General features: G+C 47.2%; 1 protein-coding gene across 8 annotated transcripts in view; it reads right to left on the bottom strand.

The window, feature by feature from the left end:
* Positions 1–27,358, bottom strand: part of fibcd1b (fibrinogen C domain containing 1b) — a 103,409-nt gene that overhangs the window by 20,159 nt on the left and 55,892 nt on the right. For all 8 annotated transcript variants that reach the window (XM_061801763.1, XM_061801764.1, XM_061801766.1 and 5 more), the window contains one exon: positions 15,300–15,396. In XM_061801763.1, the coding sequence (XP_061657747.1) occupies positions 15,300–15,396 (97 nt within the window). The remainder of the gene's footprint in view (positions 1–15,299; positions 15,397–27,358) is intronic.

The raw sequence follows: 27,358 nt of genomic DNA, 5'->3' as shown, positions 1-27,358 counted from the left end.
GGTTGAAATTGTTCATATTGCTAACAGTCTTGGACGTTTATAAAATGATAAATAAAATCCCAACGGAGCACGGCGTCACGCGGCAGGTGGCGCCGTAACTTCCTTTGTCTCTAAGGATTTCAGCCAATCAGAAGCCCCGACAAAGACATTGGACAAAAAGGCGGAAAATTTGAGAAATGGCCACTCATTTGCAACTTTTGGACGTGACCCAGTCAACCCAGAAATATGGAAACAGTCCATGTCTCTATTTAAAAAAAAAAAAAATAAGTAGAAGAAAATTAAAAAATGAAAAATTAATTGAATTTTTACATGGAGTAAAATGAATTAGGCAGAACCAATTAAGCAATTCAGTTGACATATGAATACAATTAGAGAGAAAAAAATGGCGAAATATTAAAAAAAAAAGTCTCCATTTTTTTTTCAAAAATCAATATGTAATATTTTTGGGTATAAACGCCTCGCCGAAAACGTTTGCAAAACATTTTTTTCCCCTCCTGACAGTCATCACGAATGTGTCTGGAACGCGATAAACTACAGTTCACGGGGTTTACCGGTAATACCATAGTGGTATTGCTATTATTAATATGAATTTTTTCTTGTGTGTTGTCTCTCACAATTGTTCCTCTTGAATAATAAATACACAAAATGTATCGGACGCCACTGTCCGCGTTCACCTTATGAAACAGAAAAACATGCACGTCCTTGGAAGGATTGAGATGCAAGAGCGGCATAGAAAAATATGCTTATCTTACATTATACAAGATTTTTTTTTTTTTTTTGGTCCAGTTGATAATTTTTTCTTGTCCAAGGCCCCGGCGAGCATGAACGCAGCCTCGTATTTACGCTCTCGCCGGGCGAGCGTATTTGCACATAAAAAAAAATTGAGCATTCGTGACAGCGAGAACCCGTTCATGCACATATGTCAATGAATACTTCAATTTATGAAACCATACATTTATTACATTGCCGTTGATGGTTGGACATTGGTCATTGGGAAAAGGGACTTGACAAAAACAAACGATTGCGGGTTGTTATCTTCTTGAAATCATTTTCAAGGTCTGACAATCACGCGCGTTGCAGTAAATAAAAAAATCTGCACGCAAACTTACTGCACCGTATTTAACCAAACAGCCTTACATAAAGCGTGAAATCATTTTTGGCTGAAAATATCTCCTTTCAATCTTGAGGCGACGTAAAGGAGGGGGCGGAGCTTCACGACGCCTCTCATGCACTTCAAGCCGTCACGATTTGTTCTCAACTTATTTTCAACATTTACTCACTTATTAAATACATTTGACAGCCCATAACGCGAAGTCTCCAACATCTAGAAATAGAAAATTTGAAATTGCAAAAACTTTTGTCATCCCTCCCCCCCCACAACAAAATTCTTGCAATAAATCCATCTTTGTACGTATTAAATACTCAAATGTGAGATGCCAACGGTGCAAGGAGTGGGGGCCAAAAAAAAATTTCAGCTGGCCAAATATCCGTCTATCCAGCCATTTTCTTAGCTGCTTATCCTCACAAGGGTTGCGGGGAGTTCTGGAGCCTTTGAACCCAGGACCTCAGAACCGTTAGGCCGACGCTTTCCAGCTGAGCCGCCGTGCCGCCATGTTAGCTTTATTTGACAGCCCCAGGTGAAATATTTTTAATAATATTTTGAAGTATATTTAATGTTTTTAATCATATAATCACGTTTAGAATATAATAATATTTCACCTGGGGTGGCACGGGTTCAATCCTGGACCCGCCTGTGTGGCGTTTACATGTTCCCGTCGTGCCTGTGTGGCTTTTCTCCGGGTGGGCACTCCGGTTTCCTGCTACATCCCGAAAACATGCAACATTAGTTGGACACTCTAAATTGCCCCAAGGTGTGATTGTGAGTGCGACTATTGTCTGTCTCTATGTGCCCTGCGATTGGCTGGCGACCAGTTCAGGGTGTGCCCCGCCTCCTGCCCGTTCTCCACGTGCCTGCGTGGGTTTCCTCCGGGTGAGCACTCCGGTTTCCTGCTACATCCCGAAAACATGCAACATTAGTTGGACACTCTAAATTGCCCCAAGGTGTGATTGTGAGTGCGACTATTGTCTGTCTCTAGGTGCCCTGCGATTGGCTGGCGACCAGTATCAGGGTGTGCCCCGCCTCCTGGCCATTGACAGCTGGGATAGGCTCCAGCATTCCCCGCCACCCTTGTGAGGATAAGCGGCTAAGAAAATGGATGGATGGATGGATGGATGTTTTGACTTGGTGAAATATTATAGCGTTAAATTAAACAAACAAGATTTTCCAGGAATATTAATTTCAGAAAGACGTTTGAGTCACCAATATTACTAGCCGCTAATGTTAGCTTACCGGCGTATTTATTGTTTTAGCAAGCACTTGTCTTTAATATCGCAATGATCACGTTGATGAATAGCAGCTCGGTTATTATTATTATTTGAATTCACGCAATCACGTTATGTTTTTATACACCACCTTTCCATTTTTCTTATGAAATATGTCAGCCTCTACTTTTCCGCAAGGTCGGCTTTCATATTTCAAGTCGCTGTAATCAAATGCGACAGCTCGTCTTTGCAAAAGCATATTTAGCATTTAGCTGATATGCTTATGGATATTTTTCTTTTTTTTTGGGGGGGGGGGGGAGGGGGGGTCGTCGCAACAGGCGAAAACGGCGGGCAATAATTGCGGCTTTTTGCAGCCGGCAATTTACCCGCATCCCTTCTTCCCCGCCGTCCGGGTCGCAATCATATATCGACGCGATTGTTGACATCTGGCCCAACGCAGACGTCTTCTGTCATAACACGCAAATGCTGATTTGGACAGAATGTCAATGTTGAACTATACAACCAGGAAGGAAATATTGAAATATCAATATTGGGATCTAACGTCTGACATTATAATCACCCAAACAAAGGATTTTCTTTTTTTTTTTTTTGGTACCTTTTTTTGTTGTTTTTAAGCATGAGCGCAATACCGAGATGGATCTGATTCGGCTTTATTGACTGCAGTCGCTCAAATGGCGGAAAGCGTCGATTTGGTTTTTAACGGCAAATCCCTGAAATGAGCGAACGGCGAGGCCGTGGAAACCTGAATTAGAAAATTCCTGCCTCCGATTGAGGCTCATTTGGGTACAAATCCGGGAAATCAACCGGGTCTGGCTTCCAACTCAATTTCGGTTTTGGGTCCTTGAGACGAGTTCGTGCGTCCTGTTGTTCTGGGTTAAGTTTTGGGGACCCCGAGAAATGAAGACCGTCAATCTAAACGGTAAATTTTTGCCCATCCATCCGTGATCTACCGCTTTTCCGGGGGAAGTGGGTTCAGCAGGGATACCCGGACTTCGCTTTCCCCCAGCCGCTTCCTCCACCCCTTCCGGAGGGATCCCGAGGCGGTCCCGAACCAGCCGAGAGACGTCGTCTCTCCAGCGTGTCCTGGGTCGTCCTCGGGGTCTCTTTCCGGTGGGACCGGGGAGGCCTCCGGATCAGATGCCCCAGCCACCTCTCAACGCGGAGGAGCAGCGGCTCCACACTGAGCCCCTCCAATTTTTTTATCCTCAATGAAAACAGACCAAATAAAACATGAGCAATTTTTTTCTTTTTTCCTTCGATGAACATATTTTGCACAATTTATGGACCGGAGCATGAACCAAGGCAAAATCAATTTATGTTCGGCTATTTTCTGAACCGTCAAGTTGAACGCATGTCCTGTTTTTAAATAAAAGGATAGAAATTATGAAAAAAAGAATAAATCAATATCACATTCATCGACGAATAAATAAAAATAATCAACAGAGTAATTGATTTTGTTGAGTTCACAACAATCACACATTACATAAAACTACTGTCCAGTGTGGAAGGAGGGATTTGGCCAAGAAAAAATGTTTTGAACGAAAATTAACTTAAAGTTATTAAGAAACAAGAATTCGCTTCATTTGCTTGAGGAAACCACCAAAAAGGGTGGGCCAGATATGGCACACGTTCCTTCAGTTGAACACCTACAATTTTTTTCTTTTTTTTTTTTTTTTTTTTAAAATATTTTACCCGGGTGGGTGTTGGTCGAAGAACTGAGGTATCACCCATAAACCGAGACACTCGATCCCGACCACGCGGGCGCAATTCCCAACTCGGAGCGAGTGTACCTCTCGTCGAGTATTAAGGCAAACATGCGGCGGGCTTCATAAATATCTTTTCAGGCAAAACGGCTCTCAGTGAAACACTTAAAAAGCGCCGCTCCGGGCTCGAAGTGCAGAATTAAACTGCGGCGGCGGATGGTAATTATGCGCGAGCGGCGGGGAGGCTTCGGGGTAGAAAGCCAAAAGGCAAACGAGGCGCACGGGCCGACTTGCGTGGGCAGAAAAGTCAGCGCAAAAAAAAAAAAAAAGAGTTTAGCCGACTCCGGGGGTCACGCGCAGGTGAACGCGGGTGGGTTGTCGTCGGCAAAAGTATCTGTCGCGTGATTATCCAGTGTTCCGAGGCGCCGTCGCGCATATTAACTAGCGGAGCGGGAGTGACTGCGCGCCGCACAATAACTCGGAAACCGTCCGACGTTAGCTTAGCTAGCTGTGGCCCAGGCTAGCGTTTTCACCCGCTTCAAAGTATTCGACGTGAGAAAGTGCAAAAAAACCACAGCGCGTGGATCGAGAGACTTCTCGGAAAAGGGCTGCGGAATAGGAGATTTCATCGGGAATGAGATTAAGGAGTGCTGCAGCAAAGTATCATGAGAATTCATTTAGTACGCCACAATCTCCACTTTACTGCGCCAGTACCCTGTCCTGAGTCTCCTCTTAGATAAAGGTCGTCACAGATTCATAGCTGAAAACTCTTATCCTTAAGAAACAGTCAGAAGAATAATAAATAACATTGTGTTTACTTCCTGTTGCACGGGCGGAGCCAAATGCAGGACTCTCGGACGAGGACATGATGTTCAGTGGGTTTTATCGTAACGAAAGTTGTGCACGACAACACAGTCCAAGAAAGCAGGATCCAAAAAAAACCACAAGAAACAACGTACGATAACGGTGAGTCAACTAAGGAGCATAATCAAAAGCGTGGCTGGGCTATAATGGCGGAGTAACCCCGGATGCGGGAAAGCATACCCGACGAACTGGCAAAAACCAGTGACAAAACTCCAACTTAATGTCTAATCACAGTGCCTCATGTGACACAACTGTGACCAGAGACAGGTGTCAGAGATAACAGCGCTTGGAGCGGTGGCCAGGCCACGCCCCTCTTGGCCCGTGGTCTCTTGCCCTTGCTCACGACACCTGGTACGTTGTCACGGTCCTGCCGGTCCAGGCCTGGCTGGGCGGGTCCCAGCACACCGGCGCTGATTATGAGGCCCACACCTGCGCTTCATCTTGGCTGATTAACCCCGGTATTCATAGGACCCGGGGGACGACTGGTCTCCAGATCGTCGCAACTCATGCCCCGTTCCTGCGCTCCCGTGTACCGACCCCTGCCTGCCCGCGGACCTGCTCTCTACCCCCGGCGTCCTGACTGCCGCTGCTGCACTTGACTGCCTGCCCGCGGACCTGCTCTCTACCCCCGACGTCCTGACTGCCGCTGCTGCACTTGACTGCCTGCCTGATCCCCGACCTTGGAACAAATAAACACTTTTCCCAAAGTGCCTCTGCGTCTCCGGAGTCCTGCATTTGGGTCCTCCTCCGTACTGATGGGTTGCGACATACGCGGCTGTTGGAAAGAAGAGTATATCGGAGTGGAGATAAAGGTCTTGCTGCAGGCAAATTGAGACTATGCTCGGCGAAAACCTTTGGGATTGACTTCCAGTGCTTTGACGAACTCTTTGGGAATTCAATCGGAAGGAGGACGGATCCCTGAGGAGCTTTTATTTTGCGAAAATGTGAGCAGAACTTGAAATTTTGGTCATTTGGAGGGCGAAAGTTTGTACTTGATTCGGCCGCAGTGTCGTGGTGCGATTGCGTACCCGCCGCGTGTCCGCGAGTGATATGATAGCACGATTGCGTATCCCGCACGACCGAGAGGAGACGGCTACAATCCGCCCCCCCCGCCCCCCTTCTGTAATCTATTATTCACAGAGCACCTAAGTGTTTTCAGTTAAGGCTCCTCCAATCCAGTATTGCAATCCCATCAATTATTCAAGATCGTCATTCCTGCTCAGTGGAGATTGCAGGAGGGGGCGGGGGGCCGGGGGCCGGGGGGGGGGGGGATCCGGCGGTATCCGGCCCCTGCCCAGACTGAGGCCCTGCCCATCGGCAGTCGCCGCAGCCTTCCCTCGCTTCCTCCGGCGGACGGCCGCAATTTCGCCGCAATTGGCCCGTCGTTTCGCTACGTAGGAAGGAGCGGAGAAAAAAAAAAAACTCACCCCCCCCCTCCGCCCCCCCCCCCTCGACAAACCCGCGGAGCGCTTCATTCGATACCTCTCGTCGGCCGGCTATTGTCAGACTTATTTTGGCCGAGGCGAGGGGACGAAGAAGTCCAATTTACGGATCGAGAAGTGACGGCGATTGAAGATTCCGCGATGACGACCGGACGCTCGGTCGCGCCTGACTTCAGAAGCAGACATTAACATATTTCGCTACAATAATAATCACACAGCACATGCATACAATTGCGAACGCTCATAATTCAAGGATGCGGGCTCTCGCTTTAGTCGTACGAAGAATTGTTTTGCGAGGCCTGCGTTCATCTTAACGGTTTCTGCGATGAACAGTCGTCGTCTGCTCTTGCTTTATGAATACAAAGTTACACCGATTGGTCGTTGCGCACGGAATTGATCAAAAGTACGCGTTTCTCCTAATAACGCCGTCCTGTCCCTCGTTTTAGGGTGTCAATTATTGCAAAAGAACAGGAATTAGTTGTGCGATCGTGCTGGCAACCGGTTCAGGGCGTAGCCCCGCCTCCTGCCCGTCGCTAGCCCTCGTGAGGATAAGCGGCAAAAGAAACCGGATGGCTGGATAATTGCTGCAACCCGTACCTTTAAAAAAGGGCTTTCCACGCATTCCGATAGAGAGTTGAAATTTGACGGCAACGTTCATATCTGGCGACATATCAGAATAACGGCGAGCTTTGCCCCCCCCCCCCCCATCCGCCGGCTGGCTGTCGCTCGCGTCCCGGGGGCGAAAAGCTGCCGCGCATCAAACGAATTTGACGAGGTCTCGCTTCACGCTCCGCACAGCTGGGCTCATGAAACACTCGAGCGGGCGCACGAGCATTTTTTTGTTTTGGGTTTTGCGGCCGGCTCGGGATAACGACGACCCATACGGGCCTACGCGCGTCGTGTTTGCCCGCCGCCAATCAAGCACATTTGTCTGCATTACGGCGGTTAATGCAACTTATTAGGCCTTTTATGGCCGCCGCAGCAGCAGCGCGGCGTAATGCGCAATACGTCTCTAATGTATGCTTTCATTTGGGTCCCCTGCGCCCCCGCGTCGTTCCACTAAATGCGCCAACCGTTTCCAAATGTGCCCCCTTTGGACCAGCTGCTTCGTTTATTCATGCAAAGTTGTCATTATCTACTCTCTGCCGTGTCTCCGTTTAAAAAATGTTTTTTCTGTCCGTCGGCCAGGTGGCCGAGGCGGTCGCGCCAGAAGGAGCAGCGCGGTGCCCCCCCCCCCCCCAAAAAAAAGTGCCAAAACTGTTTTATTTCTACACATTCTATTAAATCTGGGGGCTCGCGGCTCCCGTCCCTGCATTTTCCCTGTTGTTGCCACATTCATTAAAGTAACAACAAAAAAAAAAAACAATAAAAGAGAATTCATCCATCCGTTATCCGAGGCTATCACAGCTAGCTTCTGGCGAAAAGCGGACAACGCGCTAAACTGGTCGCAGGGGAGATATCGACGCCGTCACTGAGCGGGAATCGATCCCACGCGGCCGCCGTGTGTACCACTACACCATCAGCGGCTACAAAGAGAATTCTTTTTTGGTTTCAAAATTGTATACTAGATTCTTAAACGCTGATTCAAAAGAGTTAGCTGTACGGTTAAAGTTTGATTGCTAACCATGACGTCCGCTAACAGCGAGTAAAGTCGTGGCGAAGTAAAATTCTTCTCACTCTCCTACGATGTTTAACGCGGGAGTTGGGTACCCTTCTCTACTGTACTGGAAAAAAAAAAACTGAAGAAAAATACTATATATATATATATATATATATATTTTTTTTAGGAGCTGTTAGCGACCCACCCAAAATGGGTCCTCGGGCCACTTTTGGGTCCCGACCCACCAGTTGAGAATCCATCCATCCATCCATGCACCCATCTTATTTGCCGCTTCATCCGTCCATCCATCCATCTTATTTGCCGCTTATCCTCACAAGGGTCGCGAGAGTGCTGGAGCCTATCTCAGCTGTCAACGGGCAGGTACACCCCGAACGGGTCGCCAGCCAATCGCAGGGCACGTGGAGACAAACAGCCAGTCGCACCTTGGGGCAATTTAGAGTCTCCAATTAATGCTGCACGTTTTGGGGATGTGGGGAGGAAAACCGGAGTGGCCACCTGGAGAAAACCACACCAGCACGGGGAGAACATGCAGACTTCCCACAGGCGGGATTGAACCCGGGACCTCAGAACCGTGAGGCCAACGCTGTCCCGCCCCAGTTGAGAATCACTGTATTAAATCGCCGAATGTTTTGGTGAAGTCCAAACATATTTTATTTCCATTCATTTTCATCGGGAAAGATCATTTGAGATAACGTTTCTGTGTCCCAAGTCTCGGGACCAGTCTGGGACCCTCTGGTTGTCGCATTTAATGTCAAATCTCGGCGTGACTGCGCCTCGGCACAAAGCATTCCGAGTCACTTCTGAAACAAGCAGATTCGGGGCGGCGTATCGATTTGCGCGGCGCGAGCGACGAGCACTCCCGCCTAGCCGAGTTTCGGCTGGAGCTCGGCTCCGACGGCCTAATGGAGTTTGGGTTTTGTCCGCGAGCCGCCGTCCCCCAAAGCTCCGTCGATAGTCTCGAACCGAACGCTTGAATGGCCGCCCTTCTTTTCCCCGAGAGTTGACTGGCGGCCTTTTTTAGCGCGACGGCTCGCTGGAGGGCTTCGGCTCGATGGACCTCCGCGGGGGTCGGGGGTGGGGGGGGGGTTAACGTCCGTCCTTATGGATTGACGCCGAATGGTTCTTGTCGTGTGCGCAGTCCAAAAACAGAACAAAACGGTCTTTCTTCACTTCGCCTGTGCGAGGTGAGTTTATCTCTCGGTTTGACCCCCCTCCCGACTCCAATTTTGGTCGGAAATCAACGACGGTGACGGAATCCACTTGAAGGTTGCCGTATTGATGTCGGCGTTTTAAAGGGAAAAAAAAAAAAAATCTCTTTCTCTCGCTCCTCCCGGCTATTTCCATTCGCACGTCAGCCATTTCGGCTCACCGCCGGGCATTCGTCCTCATTTATTCTCGTCGAGTGTTGATACGTCCCCGGTCGGGCTTGACCGGCCGGATAAGACGAAAAAAAAAAAAAAAAAAAACGAAGACGACGAAGAAGAGCGCAGGACATGCTTGAATGAACGCACCTTCGGATACAGGCCACACCACAGAACCAATTGCCGTTACTTCGGATCGATAATCTAAATGCAAAAATACATTTAACTCGTTCACTGCCATAGACGTTTATATCCGTCAAACGGAACGCATTTACTCGGTCTTTTTCTTTCGGCTTGTCCCGTTAGGGGTCGCCACAGCGTTCTCGCCTTCACCCTCCTCTCTTAAGACCCACTGTCCTCACGTCCTCCCTCACAACATCCGTCAACTGTTTCTTTGGTCTTCCTCTCGCTCTCTCTTCCTTGGTAGCTCCATCCTTACCATCCGCCTCCCAGTTTCCTCACTCTCTCGCCTCGGGACATGTCCAAACCATCAAAATCTGCTCTTTCTAACCTTGTCTCCAAAACATCCAACTCATTTCTAATCCGATCCAAGCGAGAACCTCAAGATCTTCATTTCTGGCACCTCCGGTTCTGCTTCCTGCCGTCTCTTCAGAGCCACCGTCTCTAATCCGTCCATCACGGCCGGCCTCACCACCGTTTTAGAGACTTTGCCCTTCATCCTGGCGGATACTCTTCCGTCGCATAGAACACCGGATACCTTCCCCCAACTGTTCTACCCCGCTCGGACCCGTTTCTTCACTTCCTTGCCAAACTCACCATTGCTCCGGATTGTTGACCCCAAGTATTTGAAGTCATCCACCCTCGCCATCCGGAGCTTCACTCTTCTCCCTCCACCCCTCTCATTCACGCACATATATTCTGTTTTCCTTCACTCCTCTCCTTTCCCGTGCGTACCTCCATCTTTCTAACTGTTCCTCCGCCTGTTCCCTGCTTGCACTACTGCGACGGAACGCATTTACTACCTTGAAGTAAATGTATTCGCGTACGTTTTTCCAACAAGTTGACGTGAAAGTCAAGTTCGTAAACCGGTGTAACGACAGATTCCCGAACACGGTATTGTTGTGTCGCTTTGGATTTGAGATCAGCACAGGGTTTGAGTAGAAGATAAAGATTAGGAGCCGATAGTAGTTGTACACACAGAAAAAAAAAAATCCAAACTTGAGGCCTACGGTTTTATGTAGTAACGGTTACCTTGCCCCGTAGAAACGAACGTAACAACTAGAGTTTTTCTTGCATTTGACAGGCACAGGAACTCATCAAGTGAGGCCTTGAGCGCTGCAAACGTCGCTGATGTCATTTCACCTCGCGTTCCCATTGGCCGTGTCAAAGACGCAGCATACCTAGCGTGCTGTCGCCCGTCTGCCGTCGAGCGACCGATCCATCTTTCATCTTGTTGCCGTCATTTTGGAGCGATTACATCTGGATTCAACCCGTGGCTAAATAAAAAAAAAGTAAAAAAAAAAAGGCAATTTGTACAGCAGTGCAATATGTAGAGCAAAATGGAAGGCCGCGTCTTCCGAGGTGGCAGGCTAACAACGTTGGTGAGCGTTAGTCGTCTGGAGGCGGCAGCCGCAATGACTTTCTCTCGCTCGAGACTGAATCCATTTTTCATTTTTGCCCCGAGGGCAATCGATGACGAGACAATAGCGCACCCTCGGTGGGCCGCGAACGGCTCCGGGTGCAACCAGCCTGCTGGCTCTCTCGTGCACGTCGCGGGAAACCTCAGTGTTGCCGGGATGCGCGCAGCCTCCCGTCGTTAGCGTTGCTTTAAATCGCAAGCCGGGCCGTTTAGCGGGCTCGCGTCCAAAGAAACAACAAACGGCTTTTTACAAAATGATGACAAGAAAATATAACCCAAGTGGAAATATAATACTGTTTCCAAAAGGGTCAGGTCGCAGGGGAAGTAGCTTCAAGCAGGGATACCCAGACTTCCCTTACCCCGGCCACTTCTTCCAGCTCTTCCGGAGGGATCCCGAAGCGTTCCCAAGCTAGCCGAGAGACTACGTCCCCCCCAGCGTGTCCTGGGTCGTCCTCGGGGTCCCTTGCCGGTGGGACGTGCCCGGAACACCTCACCAGGGAGGCGTCCGGGAGGCATCCGGATCAGATACCCCAGCCACCTCTAAATGCGGAGGAGCAGCGGCTCGGCACTGAGCCCCTCCCTGATGACCGAGCTTCTAAGCCTATCTCTAAGGGAGAGGCCGGACACGCTGCGGAGGAAACTCATTTCGGCCGCTTGCATCTGGGATCTTGTTCTTTCGGTCACGACCCACAGCTCGTCCCCATAAGTGATCGTAGATCGACTGGTAATTTGAGAGTTTAGCTCCCTCTTCACCACAACGGACCGATACAAAGTCCGCATCACTGCAGACTCGATCCGTCTGTCGATCTCCCGCTAAATTCTCCCCTCGCCGATTGAGAACAGCAAGACAACGGACCATCGCAACCAAGTGGAGACTGTGGAGTATCATACCAGTTCGAAACAAGAGGAGAATAAAAGTTTCCGTTCATTATTTTTCAGCATGAGAAACGTTTTATCCAAAGGGAGACTTAGGCAAACAAAAAGTGACCACAGCAGCAGACAAGTAGAGACTGTGGAGTGTCATACCAGTTCAAAACAAGACGAGAATAATAGTTTCCTTTCATTATTTTTCAGCATGAGAAACATTTTATCCAAAGGGAGACTTAGGCAAACAACAAGGGTCCACAGCAACACACAAGTAGGGACTGTGGAGTGTCATACCAGTTCAAAACAAGAGGAGAATAAAAGTTTCCGTTCATTATTTTTCAGTATGAGACACATTTTATCCAAAGGGAGACTTAGGCAAACAAAAAGTGACCACAGCAGCACACAAGTAGAGACTGTGGAGTGTCATACCAGTTCAAAACAAGACGAGAATAATAGTTTCCTTTCATTATTTTTCAGCATGAGAAACATTTTATCCAAAGGGAGACTTAGGCAAACAAAAAGTGACCACAGCAGCAGACAAGTAGAGACTGTGGAGTGTCATACCAGTTCGAAACAAGAGGAGAATAAAAGTTTCCGTTCATTATTTTTCAGCATGAGAACATTTTATCCAAAGGGAGACTTAGGCAAACAACAAGCGTCCACAGCAGCAGACAAGTAGGGACTGTGGAGTAACACGGTACTGGTAAACACGGGACTCCTTTATCTATTCTTCACTATGAGAAAACATTTTTCCGAGAGGAGACTAAGGGCAGGGGCCACAAATTTGGAGCGTCAAGTACCACACTGTATTGGAACGCAGAAACACCCCCCCCCCCCCCGCGCCTCCCCCACAACTCTCAAATTAGATATGATAAGAGACTTAGGGCAGCGTGAGACTACTTTTTATCCAAGAGGAGACTACGGGCCTAGAAAGAAATGTGAATCCACTAAATTGACCTTTTGCTAACAATCCAGCCGTCAAAAGGAGGCCAGTTTTTCCGAGAGAGCGCCTTTTTAATCGGGCGCAGATGCGAGAGGACGTCTTGTACCTCCGAGGACCTCGACGGCGTGCGACAAACTTTTTCTATTTCTTCTCCGGGCTCCGTTCGCTCTCGCAAACTGATCCGCAGCCGAGATGAGAGCATCCAAAGACACACAACAAACAAACAAACACCGCAAAAGCTCATTCAAACGCCGCCGAAGCCAAATTTCCTCGGGAAACAACATCCCGGCGAAAGATGAGCTTTTTTTCCGAGTGGCGACGGCTGTGTGTGTGTGTTTTGTCCCCCCCCCCCCCAAGAGTCGGCACCGGAAGCGTTTCTGCACTAAAGCGAAGAAGGTAAGTGGTCGAGTGTGTGCGGTTTTTTTTCCTTGGCAGCGACCTTGTGTGAAAGGCATCTGACCAACTTGGGGGGAAGTCGCAGCTTGAGGTGGACCGGATGGCGGCGTCGGAGGGAGGAGGGCTCATTCGGTTTTACGGAGTCTCCCGCCAGCGTTTATATGTTGGAAAACCACAGCGCAGAAGACCACAACATGGCAATCGGTGCGTTTGGACGGGAGACTAAGGGCAAAATCAAATAAGAAACCAGGCTTATTAAAAAAAAAAAAATCTCTTTTATGTCATTTTCAGCATGAATCAAATTTGATCTAATGAAAGACTACGGATTATTGCAGTCAAGTGGAGACTAAGGCGCAGCATACTGCTGACATATAGAACAGGACACGACGGCCTCCTTGATCTATTTTTCAGTATGAGACAAATTTTATCCAAGTGGAGACTAAGAGCCGCTACAGCAAATTTGTGACTGTGGAGTACAGTACTCCAGAGTCAACATTTTTGAACTCACCAGTTGTTAATCTGAAATGCTAAGAAACAATAGAGGATGTCTTTATTCGTGTGTGGAAGACACTTATTATCCAATGGGAGACTAAGGGCAGCAAGACAATGAACCGTTGCAGAAAACTGTAGACGGTAACGTATCATATTACAAAATTATGGATGACATTGAGGCGCTCCTTTATCATTGTCTTGGCATCAAACCCATTTTATCCAAGAGGAGACTAAGAGCCGCGACAGCAAATTTGTGACTGTGGAGTACAATACTCAAGCGTCAACATTTTTTAACTCACCAGTTGTTAATCTGCAATGCTAAGAAACAATGGAGGATCTCTTTATTCGTGTGTGGAAGACACTTATTATCCAATGGGAGACTAAGGGCAGCAAGACAATGAACCGTTGCAGAAAACTGTAGACGGTAATGCATCATATTACAAATTATGGACGACATTGAGGCGCTCCTTTATCATTGTCTTGGCATCAAACCCATTTTATCCAAGAGGAGACTAAGAGCCGCTACAGCAAATTTGTGACTGTGGAGTACAATACTCCAGCGTCAACATTTTTGAACTCACCAGTTATTAATCTGAAATGCTAAGAAACAATGGAGGATGTCTTTATTCCTGTGTGGAAGACACTTATTATCCAATGGGAGACTAAGGGCAGCAAGACAATGAACCGTTGCAGAAAACTGTAGACGGTAACGTATCATATTACAAAATTATGGATGACATTGAGGCGCTCCTTTATCATTGTCTTGGCATCAAACCCATTTTATCCAAGAGGAGACTAAGAGCCGCGACAGCAAATTTGTGACTGTGGAGTACAGTACTCCAGAGTCAACATTTTTGAACTCACCAGTTATTAATCTGAAATGCTAAGAAACAATAGAGGATGTCTTTATTCCTGTGTGGAAGACACGTATTATCCAATGGGAGACTAAGGGCAGCAAGAAAGTGAACAGTTGCAGAAAACTGTAGACAGTAATGTATCATATTCCACAATTATGGAGGACACCGAGGCTCTTCTTTATCATTGTCTTGGCATCAAACACATTTTATCCAAGAGGAGACTAAGGGCCTAGAAAATGTAACGTCACCCAAATAACGCCTTCATTTTGGTCCATCAGCATTTTGCAAACTGTGAAATGGACGCTGCATCAAAGCACATCACAGTCTAAGAAAAAAAAAATGTAATTTTTTTTTTTTTTAATAAAAACTATATCCAACAGGAGATTAAGGACCTTAGTAGTAATGTTATCTATAAATTGCAGTAACTGTGTGATCTGTTTCGACATTTCTTGATTTTGGGCTGTTAATGTTCCACTTAAAAATAGAACCGCAATAAAAACCACCAACAACCGACTCGGCACGATACACGTTTTACCCAAAGGGAGACTGAGGGCCTATCGATAAACTGCAGTATTCTGTGATCTGTTTCTACACATTGTGATTTGGTTCCTGTTGCGGCGGCGCTTCTGAACAGAATTGTTAAAAAAAAAAAAAAAAAAAAAAAAAACACCATCTTGGCACCAGGCACATTTCAGCAAATAGGAGATTAAGGGCTGAGAATCACGCAGCAAAATCCAGCACAGCAACAAACTCAGCGGGAATAGCGGTAACCTTCTTTTTGCCATTTCTGGTGCAGAAATTGCCACTCACCGAGCCAGTGTTCGCCGGTGATTTTCCCGAAGCCCTCGCGGTACGAGTCCCAGGCCCGGAAGAAGCTCACCGAGCCGTCCTCCCTGCGCTGGATCACCTACACGGGGACGGGACCGAGTGGGACGGGGGACAAAAATGAAATTACATGAATATTCAGCCAGCGTTTCATCCCACCTCCGAAGCCGTCGCAAAATCAAGCCAGTAAATGAGCACAAATGGAGAACTGCCTGGCCAAAAGGCAATTTGTCGACCGAAAAAACAAAAAAACTGGAGCGAAGTTCACGGCGAAAAATGGGAAAATGATTCGCCGCACGGGGCGACCAACTTCACACGCCGGCCCGACGGGGAGACGCCGTCTTGCCGTTTCAAAGATTATTACCCAGATTCACAAATACCAGTCGTTGTATTTTTGGCAATTTTCTGGGCGAGTGAACCCTTTGAATCAGAATCAGAATCAGCTCAAACGGCCAAATATGTAACAAAAACACGATTCATTTGTCTACAACAGTCCTATTTTTGTTGTTTTGTGCGACCAGTCAGTCCTTGGATCCCATTTCTGAAATCAGTTCTTGTTGCCATAATTCTCACTTGCTGGTAAATCAAATCAAATAAATGGGAGAGGCTCAGGCACCCACCATTGTGAGGATAAGCCGCTTGGAAGATTGATGGATAAATTTATCTTTTGTCATGTTGTGGAGGCTAGTTGATTATCGGATCCCACTTCTGACAAAAATTGTTCGAGAAATATTTTTTACGTTACTGGAATAAAGAATGAGGTACACCGACTAAAGTGTCTTTTGGACTTTTTTTTTGAGGGGGGGGCTGGTCAGTTCTGGGTCCCATTTCTGACACCGATTTTTTTTTTGGGCCAATATTTTGTCTATAACATGAAGCTGTGGGGTTTTTTTTCTTTTGTTACAATTTTTTTGGTTGCGAGCGGACCCCCGTACCCCACTTCTGACACCGATTGTTTTGGCAATATTTTTCTATAAAGTGCAATAAACCCCGGAAAACGCCAAAAGCTGTGTTTTTTTTCTTTTGTTACAATTTTTTTGGTTGCGAGCGGACCCCCGTACCCCACTTCTGACACAGATTGTTTTGGCAATATTTTGTCTATAACATGCAATAAACCCCGGAAAACCCCAAAAGCTGTGGGGTTTTTTTTTTGGGTTACAATTTTTCTGGTGCGAGCGGACCCCCGAACCCCACTTCTGACACCGATTGTTTTGGCAATATTTTTCTATAAAGTGCAATAAACCCCGGAAAACGCCAAAAGCTGTGGTTTTTTTCTTTTGTTACAATTTTTTTGGTTGCGAGCGGACCCCCGAATCCCACTTCTGACACCGATTGGTATGGCAATATTTTGTCTATAAATTGCAATAAACCCCGGAAAACCCCAAAAGCTGTGGTTTTTTCTTTTGTTACAATTTTTTTGGTTGCGAGCGGACCCCCGTACCCCACTTCTGACACCGATTGTTTTGGCAATATTTTGTCTATAACATGCAATAAACCCCGGAAAACCCCAAAAGCTGTGGGTTTTTTTTTTGGTTACAATTTTTCTGGTGCGAGCGGACCCCCGAACCCCACTTCTGACACCGATTGTTTTGGCAATATTTTTCTATAAAGTGCAATAACCCCGGAAAACGCCAAAAGCTGTGGTTTTTTTCTTTTGTTACAATTTTTTTGGTTGCGAGCGGACCCCCGTACCCCACTTCTGACACCGATTGTTTTGGCAATATTTTGTCTATAACATGCAATAAAACCCCGGAAAAACCCCAAAAGCTGTGGTTTTTTTTTTTGGTTACAATTTTTCTGGTGCGAGCGGACCCCCGAACCCCACTTCTGACACCGATTGTTTTGGCAATATTTTGTCTATAACATGCAATAAACCCCGGAAAACCCCAAAAGCTGTGGGTTTTTTTTTTGGTTACAATTTTTCTGGTGCGAGCGGACCCCCGAACCCCACTTCTGACACCGATTGTTTTGGCAATATTTTTCTATAAAGTGCAATAAACCCCGGAAAACGCCAAAAGCTGTGGTTTTTTTTCTTTTGTTACAATTTTTTTGGTTGCGAGCGGACCCCCGAATCCCACTTCTGACACCGATTGGTATGGCAATATTTTGTCTATAAATTGCAATAAACCCCGGAAAACGGCAAGAGCTGTGGTTTTTTTTTTGCAATTTGTTTTGTTGTGAGCGGACCCCCGAATCCCACTTCTGAGACCGACATTTGCAGCGGCGTGTTCGACATGACTGCCGCTAATTAGGTTTGAAGCTTTGTGATCTCTATTCCGATCCGCGAACGCGCGCAACATATGGCGACGGCGACTATACGTACTCGACGACATCTGCGGAATTAAAGCGACCTAATCCAAACGCCCGCCGCGGCTTCATCGTGCTCATCGAAACGACCGATCGCATATGGCGGTTTTTATGTTTTCTTTGTTTTTTGCCTCGATGTGTTTTCTACGACCGCTGTCAGAATTTGGTCCGCATCGCCGGCGATAAGTCGGACTCGTTTCCGGTGAGAGTTGGACTCCGCCAAGGCTCCCCTTTGTCACCGATTTTGTTCCCAAATTTTAATGGACAGAATTTCTAGGCGCAGCCGAGGCGTCGCATCTCTGCTCTTTGCGGATGTTGTGGTTCTGCTGGGTTCATCAAGCCGTGACCTCCACCTCTCACTTGAGCTGAGTGTGAAGCGGCCGGGATGAGAATCGGCACCTCCAAATCCGAGAATGTGGTCCTCAGTCGGAAAAAGGTGGCGTGCCTTCTCCGGGTCGGGGATGAGATCCTTCCCCTAGTGGAGGAGTTCAAGTATCTTGGGGTCTGTCTGTTGGTTCATCAAGCCGTGATCTCCAGATTCTCACTGGAGCGATTCATAGCTGAGTGTGAAGCGGCCGGGATGAGAATCGGACCTCCAAATCCGTGACTGTGGTCTTCAGTCGGAAAAAGGTGGCGTGCCTTCTCCGGGTCGGGGATGAGATCCTTCCCCTAGCGGAGGAGTTCAAGTATCTTGGGGGTCCTGTTCACGAGCGAGGGAAGACAGATCGGTGCAGCGTCTGCAGTGATGCGGACTTTGTATCGGTCCGTTGTTGTAAAGAGGGAGCTAAGTCGAAAGGCGAAGCTCTCAATCTACCAGTCGAGCTACGTTCCTCCCCAAACTTATGGGCATGAGCTGTGGGTCGTGACCGAAAGAACAAGATCCCGGATACGAGTGGCCAAAATGAGTTTCCTCTGGGGTCTCCCTTAGAGATAGGGTGAGAAGCTCGGTCATCAGGGAGGGGCTCAGTGTGGAGCCTCTGCTCCTCCGCATTGAGAGGAGCCAGATGAGGTGGCTGGGGCATCTGATCCGGATTCCTCCTGGACGCCTCCCTGGTGAGGTGTTCCGGGCACGTCCCACCGGAAAGAGACCCCGAGGACTCGCTGGAGAGACGATGTCTGTCTCTCGGCTGGCTTGGGAACACCTCGGGATCCCTCCGGAAGATCTCGAAGAAGTGGCTGGGGAAAGGGAAGTCTGGGTATCCCTGCTGAACCTACTTCCCCCGCGACCTGACCTGGAAAAGCCGTAGATAATGGATGGATAGATGGACGGTGTTTTCCCAAATCGAAAAGGTTTTCGTGATGTCACGTTATTGTGCCGCAAAAATGATTTTTCCTCAGCTTGATCTGTTCCTAAATTGAATCCTGTCGACGGTGCGCAGCGGCGGAACAACCTTCAACCAAAGCATCAAAGGACAGTCAAGAGTTTGGCACGGTTACCCGGTTTTATTTCGCAACTTTTCCCACTTCCCGCCGTCTCGATCGGCCTCTCGGTGGTTATTGGCCTACTTTTTGTCAACAAAGGCCTTCTGTGACTTTTGTTTGCGACGTTTGATGAGCAGAAGCGATGGGTGAAGACGGGAGACTGATAGCTTGTTCAAAGAGCGTTTTCAGCAAGGGTGTGCGGAATTTTGCGCTCAAGGTTCCGCAGGGAGATTGGCCGGGTCAGTGGTGAGTGAATACAAATGTAAATTTTTGTAATACTTTGACAGTTTAGTTGTGACTAAATCATTTTAAAAATTTATCGAGTTTAAAATATATTCTTAGCTCTTCTTGCTTTATTTACAAGAAATTCATTTACAAAATATTTGATGTGAGTATGAAATAATGTTACAATAACAAATTTTTTTTAAAAAAAAGGATCAATGACGATGGAAATATTACAGGACTCGGTGGGCCAGATTAAAAAAAAATGGAGAGGACCACTTACAAAATTTGCACGACAGAAAAACTGCAGCGGTGTGAGAACTGCTTGGACACGGCTTCATTTTGGGCTAGTAAAAATTACGCTTACGATAAAATTACTATCAAAACATTTTGATTAATAATACTGAGGACTTTGAGATGATTTCGACCAAATATACAGACGAGCTCGTCGGAAAATCTCTTTCAGATGTCAGAACCAAAAACCTCGGAAGATGGGTCAGAACTTTCTCGAGGTCACCCCGAGCACTTTGCCGCTCGTCGAAGTCAAGCACGGAGCTGTCGGCTGAATCCACGTCCGAGTCCAAAGCGCCCGGACCGGCTCGGCCGCCTCCCTTCAACATCCGCCGTCCTGACGCGACCGGCGAGGCTCTTTTCTCCGCTTTAATTACACGTCGACCTCGGGGGTCGCAATCTCTCCGTCTTCCAAGACAGAACAATTATTGCTCTCCTTTCCGAGGCGACTGTAAGAAATCAGACGGATTCAAGCGTTTTGTTCCTCACCTTCGGCGGACGGCGATAGGATCGAGAACAGGGTCCTTTGAAATAGCGATGCTTGGTTTTGCGACATTATTCTGTCGGAGGACCCGTGACCGAACCGTCTGACGCCGGCCGGCACATTTTGCTCTAGAATTGCCTCTTGAGATTTCACGGCAGTCGGTACAGATTCAAGATGAATCAATACCAGGTTAGCCCGTGTTTATTTTCAGTCCAGTTTTATGTTTTACATCTGCAAAAAGTCTCCTATCATGCCTCACCCCTTTACAATCTTTTGCCTGTTTTACTCTCGCTTGTCCTTCCTAATCCCCACCTCTGTCATGGTCCTGCCGGTCCAGCCCTGGCTGGGCGGGTCCCAGGACACAGACGCTGATTAGGAGGCGCAGACCTGCGCCTCATCATCGTTGATAAACCCCTGTATTTATAGGACCCAGGGGATGACTGGTGGTTGCCAGATCGTCGCAACTCATGCCCCGTTCCTGCACTCCCGTATCTCTGATCGTGAACCCTTTTGTACCGACCTCTGGCTGTTGTCCGACCGACCCCGTCAGCCTGACGCCTTTGAGAATCCTGCTATCTCTGATCGATCTCCCGTGTACCGACCCCTCCCTGACCCGCGGACCTGCTCTCTCTGCTGCACTTTGACTGTCTGCCTGATCCCCGACCTTGGAACGAATAAACACTTTTCCCAAACTGGCTCTGCATCTCCGGAGTCCTGCATTTGGGTCCTCCTCAGTCTCAACGGGTCGTGACAACCTCCTTGTCCTTTAGGCCAAGACTCTAGACTCAAGACTAGTTTGCTATATTGCTTGGTTTTGGTCGGGTTTTCCATTCATTTATTTGAAATATTAAGTAGGCAACGACTCAATTGGCACGTGTCACTCTCCTGACATCTAGATTTTGGCCTGTTTTATTGCCGCTTCACCTCCAGCCTCCTCATTTCTTTTCCTGCTCTGAGAGGGCAAAGTAAGGTTGCTGCCCCAAAGATTCTACCGGGATAAGATCAGAGGACTTTTTCAGAGGTGTTGCTGTGGGGAATTCTGCATCGATTGCCCGGAACAGGTCCCAAGGAGAACCACTTCCCTCCGAGGTATGTACCCGCAGTCTTTCATTTTATTCAAAGTCCTGCCCTGGGGAATTCTGCATCGATTGCCCGGAACAGGTCCCAAGGAGAACCACTTCCCTCCGAGGTATGTACCCGCAGTCTTTCATTTTATTCAAAGTCCTGCCCTGGGGAATTCTGCATCGATTGCCCGGAACAGGTCCCCAAGAGAACCACTTCCCTCCGTGGTATGTACCCGCAGTCTTTCATTTTATTCAAAGTCCTGCCCTGATGGGGAGTCTTCATCTAGGTTTTTATTCTATTGTGCTCAGCCAGTCAGCTCTGGAAGTACAGTCTCTCGATCCCGATCTGGTTTTCGCACAACTGAGAAGGTTTCGTGTCGACACCTTTCAAACCACAGACGGCAGGATGTCACCGAGCTCCAGTGTTTGCGCTCGACATCAAAACATTACCCCCTGCCGCCGCGCCAGCGCCGGAATCCTCACAGCCTCGCGGTACGGCCGGAGGGCAACAGGTGATCAAAGCGGTGTCAAAGTCGAGGTGATAAACCTCTTATTAGGTTGGCAGGAAGTAAACTCGGCGTTTGACAACACTGTAAACATGACGGAGAAGCGCAAGGTCGGTACAAAACCCTCGGAATTTTAGAAACACTCGCTTTTGACGACGGTCTACACCAGCCGTTAACGCGACATTCGAAGCCTGAAAATTGTATTTTTTATGGCAATGGACTAGTTTGAACAAAAAATGATCAATTGTCTTCACCTCCTGCAGAGTTACCCCCCCCCCCCCCAAAAAAAAAAAAAATAATCAAGGATGAATCTGGGACAGTAGCAACCTCTTTTCATGTCGCTCTCTTCCGTGCTTCGCATCAACCCGTCTCCATTTTGCAGCGCAATCGCGTTCAGCTCTCAGGTATTAAATTCTTTATACGTGCTGTTCTACATGCTCCACAAAGCCTAAACAAGCCATTTTGGCCCCGGAATTACCTCTCGTCTTGTCTACTTTGCACCCCTACTCAGAAATCGGAAAGAAAACTGTCAATATAGACACTTTGAGGTCGCAGGCAATCGGCGGGGGAAAGTCGGGAAATAGGTACGAGGGGAAGGGGAAGGGGGAAAACACAAAAAGACAGCCGAAACCGAGGCTGGGCGTTAAACATTTAAATACTCGAAGCCGCAAGACGGAGGTCTTTCTGATGCTTGGCCTTGACTGAGGCCGGGGAGGCCTGCACTTGATGCGTTCTGGGTTCTTGGGTGACTTCCTGGATGAGTCTTTCACCGTCAAAGTCATTTTTGGTTGAGTCGCCACTCCTGGGAACGTCTTCCCCAATCCTTGGACAATAGTCCGCGGTTTGCCTCAGAAATGACTTTGTAACTTTTTCCAGCTTTCGATCCTCACCCTCCGACCCCAACCCTAACACTTGTCCTTACGTTTCTTTGGAATGTGGAAATCTAAGGTTTGTCCTGGTCCTGCCGGTCCCAGCACACCGGTTCTGATTAGGAGGCGCACACCTGTGCCTCATCGGCAGTGATTACCCCGGTGTATAAATAGAACCCACTGGACAGGAATCCACAAGATGGTTCCAAAAAAAATCTTAGACAAGGCTATGGCTTGGGCACGAGAACATCAAATAGAGAAGTTTTATTGTAAATATTCGGGGGGGGGGGGCGTTTTTGTGGAACATTTGTGATATTTAAAAAAATATATATATCTGAAATCAGGAAGGGGGCAAATCCTTCCACGCGATAGATAAACTATCACAAAATAGTTCCAAATGGTCTCGGACCAGATTTTAGTTTTTCTTTGCCGGGTTAGCAGCAAATCCGACGACCTTTCCGTGACGCGACCTCTGTGATAATGAAATTTTCCGTTTATCACGGGACGGAGCAAATTCTTTACGCCGCAAAAAAACGGATTTAGCGCGCCAGATTAGACCGAAGGGTCCTCGTTGACACGCACATTCGAACATCTTGACGTCTCGCGCATTAGCCGTTCCAGACGGCGCTCGCGCCCCCATTATTATACTCGATCCCCCTCCGTCGGAGCTAATTCTATAAAGCCGCGCTTCTTTTTGATCCGCCGAGCAGAACTATCTCGAGCCTCCTGGTCTGGTTGCGAAAAAGGTAGACAGGAGATCCCGAGTCTCCTCGCGCTAATCCCGCGCCGTCGGAAAGCTTCATCCCGCGGGAAAGGCACGTCGATACTCGGGGTCGGGACCGTATCGACGACGGGAGGGATGCCTCGGAGGAAGTTTTGGTTTAAAGATCGGGTTTTTCGCTCCAGACCGTTAATTGGGGCGCTCGGAAACCGGGCGTGGGTGTCAATATGTCGGGCCTTTTCTTGTTCGCTTAATTCCTCGGGTTATTGTGTGCTTCGAAATTGGGTGAAAAAAAAAAAAAAGTAATTGAAGACTATCGGAAAAAAAACATTTAATAAAGTTAATAATTTAATGTACAAACATGCTAACACATTAACCCCAGGCACTCTCAAATCGGGAGTTCCCGACGTTGCCAGACGTCGTAAAGCATTTTGACAGCAAATTGCGTTCCGTGATGATTTTTATTTTTCCTGAAAAAAGAAATAAACGTGTCGAGCAGAACCGTGACCGCTGACGCTCATGTGAAAAAGAGCTCATGATGCAAAATAATTTATCGATAGTTATCCAACGGAGGAACACGCCGCGAGCAACGCTGAGTCACCGCGTGGCTCGAGTTGAGCGTCAGCAGCTTTGTTTGTTTTTTGTTTCGGTTTTTTTAATCGATGAAATGCATCATCTTTTCTCAACATACATACTTTATTTGTCTGTGAGGGGCTTAAATGTGTCCTACTTCCAACAAGTCAACGTGTTAGCATTTCCTCTCATGATCAACGCGAACTAAAAAAGAACAACTGTCCTGATATTAAACCCAAAGTGATCCAACATCGCCACCTGCAGGGATGTGTTACTCATTACACTGATTTGCAAACTTGATATTCACAGACAAGCTGGATGAGGCCTACTTGTCGCTAAAACGCATTTGACGGATATACACGCCCTTGGCATTGAAGGTTTGGTTTCAGTTGTTTTGTAAACGTTCATGGAATTCTGGGTCGCAGTGCTTAATTGGGCTAAAAAAATTCAGACAAACGGGTCGGCCCAGCGCCTGCAGCGAAGCGGACTTTGTACCGGTCCGTTGTGGTAAAGCGGGAGCTAAGTCGAAAGGGGAAGCTCTCAATTTACCGGTCGATCTACGGTTCCTACCCTCACTTATGGGCACGAGCTGTGGGTCGTGACCGAAAGAACAAGATCCCGGATACAAGCGGCCGGAACGAGTTTCCTCCGGGGTCTCCCTTGGAGAACGGGTAAGAAGCTCGGTCATCAGGGAGGGGCTCAGTGTGGAGCCGCTACTCCTTTGCATTGAGAGGAGCCAGATGAGGTGGCTGGGGCATCTGATTCGGACGCCTCCCCGGTGAGGTGTTCCGGGCACGTCCCACGGAAAAGAGACCCCGAGGACCACCCAGGACACGCCGGAAAGACTACGTCTCTCGGCTAGCTTGGGAACGCCTCGGGATCCCTCCGGAAGAAGTGGCTGGGCAAAGGGAAGTCTGGGTATCCCTGCTGGAGCTACATCCCCCGGAAAAGCGGATGGATGGATGTCAACAAAAGTTTTGTCGTTTCTATTTCACCCCAGCGCGCCGAAGAAATGTCAATCCTGGAACACGGCCGCCGCCGCCACTTTTCCTTCGTCTCCCCGTGGTCGGATTTGCACCCGTCGCATTAACCTCCCTGTAATCGCGGCAGTAGATGAAGGCTACTTAACGAGCCGCCTTAAGCACTTCGGCGGGATTTCTGTCAGCGGCGGGGAGTCCGCGGCACGCGCAGATGGCAAGTGCCGACGACAGTGCCGCCGGGAAACAACAAAAAAAAAAAAAGAAGCTGTTTGCGGGAGATTTACAACCTGGCACGTGAGCGGCTGGAAAGTGGAAGATGTGCCAGCGGCAGGGCGCGGGCACGGTGAGCATAAGCGGCGCGCGAGGGAGCGCCGTTAGCCTAGCGGCCCTTACGGAGAAAATGCAAAAAAAAAAAAAAAACAGAACAGTCGCTCGCAGTTTGATCTTGAATATGATTATCGGACAAATCCGATGATGAAAAGCGACACTTTTTCCAAAGCAAACATATGCCGGTGAATGTTTTATAATCCTATTAGAGAGGCAGATGTGCGATCGACGCGGCGGCAACAGGCGGGAACAGACGCAAGAACGCAATCATCCTGCAGCATTTTCTTGGGGGGGGGGGGGGGCGTTTCCCACAGATAAGATTAATCCTGGCCGTCTGCGGTAAATCATCCGAGTCTCACGTTGGGGAAGAAACCTGCTCTGGCGTACGGCCGGAAGGACGAAGCTGCTTAAGATGGACACAAGGGGGAGACGTTGTCGGGAAAGGTCGAAGGGATAACGGCGCACGACGTTGTGGAGCGATCACGTGTCGGATAAAAATCGATAAAAATGGACGTACTAAACATCTTTCTGCCGTAATCACACATAAGAGTATATTGAAAATTAAAAAAGAAACGGAGACACAAATATGATGAACCATAAACATAGATGCACACAACGTTGTGGAGCGATCACGTGTCGGATAAAAATTGATAAAAATGGACGTACATAACATAATTCTGCCGCAATCACACATAAGAGTATATTGAAATTAAAAAAGAAACGGAGACACAAATATGATGAACCATAAACATAGATGCACACAACGTTGTGGAGCGATCACGTGTCGGATAAAAATCGATAAAAATGGACGTACATAACATAATTCTGCCGCAATCACACATAAGAGTATATTGAAATTAAAAAAGAAACGGAGACACAAATATGATGAACCATAAACATAGATCCACACAACGTTGTGAAGCGATCACGTGTCAGATAAAAATTGATAAAAATGGACGTACATAACATAATTCTGCTGCCGCAATCACACATAAGAGTATATTGAAATTAAAAAAGAAACGGAGACACAAATATGATGAACCATAAACATAGATGCACACAACGTTGTGGAGCGATCACGTGTCGGATAAAAATTGATAAAAATGGACGTACATAACATAATTCTGCCGCATCATACATAAGAGTAATTGAAATTAAAAAAGAAACGGAGACACAAATATGATGAACCATAAACATAGATGCACACAACGTTGTGGAGCGATCACGTGTCAGATAAAAATTGATAAAAATGACGTACATAACATAATTCTGCTGCGCAATCACACATAAGAGTATATTGAAATTAAAAAAGAAACGGAGACACAAATATGATGAACCATAAACATAGATGCACACAACGTTGTGGAGCGATCACGTGTCGGATAAAAATTGATAAAAATGGACGTACATAAATAATTTTCTGCCGCAATCATACATAAGAGTAAATTGAAATTAAAAAAGAAACGGAGACACAAATATGATGAACCATAAACATAGATGCACACAACGTTGTGGAGCGATCACGTGTCAGATAAAAATTGATAAAAATGGACGTACATAACATAATTCTGCCGCAATCACACATAAGAGTATATTGAAATTAAAAAAGAAACGGAGACACAAATATGATGAACCATAAACATAGATGCACACAACGTTGTGGAGCGATCACGTGTCGGATAAAAATTGATAAAAATGGACGTACATAACATAATTCTGCCGCAATCATACATAAGAGTAAATTGAAATTAAAAAAGAAACGGAGACACAAATATGATGAACCATAAACATAGATGCACACAACGTTGTGGAGCGATCACGTGTCGGATAAAAATCGATAAAAATGGACGTACATAACATAATTCTGCCGCAATCACACATAAGAGTATATTGAAATTAAAAAAGAAACGGAGACACAAATATGATGAACCATAAACATAGATGCACACAACGTTGTGGAGCGATCACGTGTCGGATAAAAATCGATAAAAATGGACGTACAAAACATCATTCTGCCGTAATCACACATAAGAGTATATTGAAAATTAAAAAAGAAACGGAGACACAAATATGATGAACCATAAACATAGATGCACACAACGTTGTGGAGCGATCACGTGTCGGATAAAAATCGATAAAAATGGACGTACATAACATAATTCTGCCGTAATCACACATAAGAGTATATTGAAAATTAAAAAAGAAACGGAGACACAAATATGATGAACCATAAACATAGATGCACACAACGTTGTGGAGCGATCACGTGTCAGACACG

This window comes from Syngnathoides biaculeatus, chromosome 17 (assembly GCF_019802595.1).
Source record: "Syngnathoides biaculeatus isolate LvHL_M chromosome 17, ASM1980259v1, whole genome shotgun sequence".
Taxonomy (NCBI): Eukaryota; Metazoa; Chordata; class Actinopteri; order Syngnathiformes; family Syngnathidae; genus Syngnathoides; species Syngnathoides biaculeatus.
The sequence above is the reverse complement of the archived record's forward strand: the minus strand, read 5'-3'. Positions and strand labels throughout refer to the sequence as shown.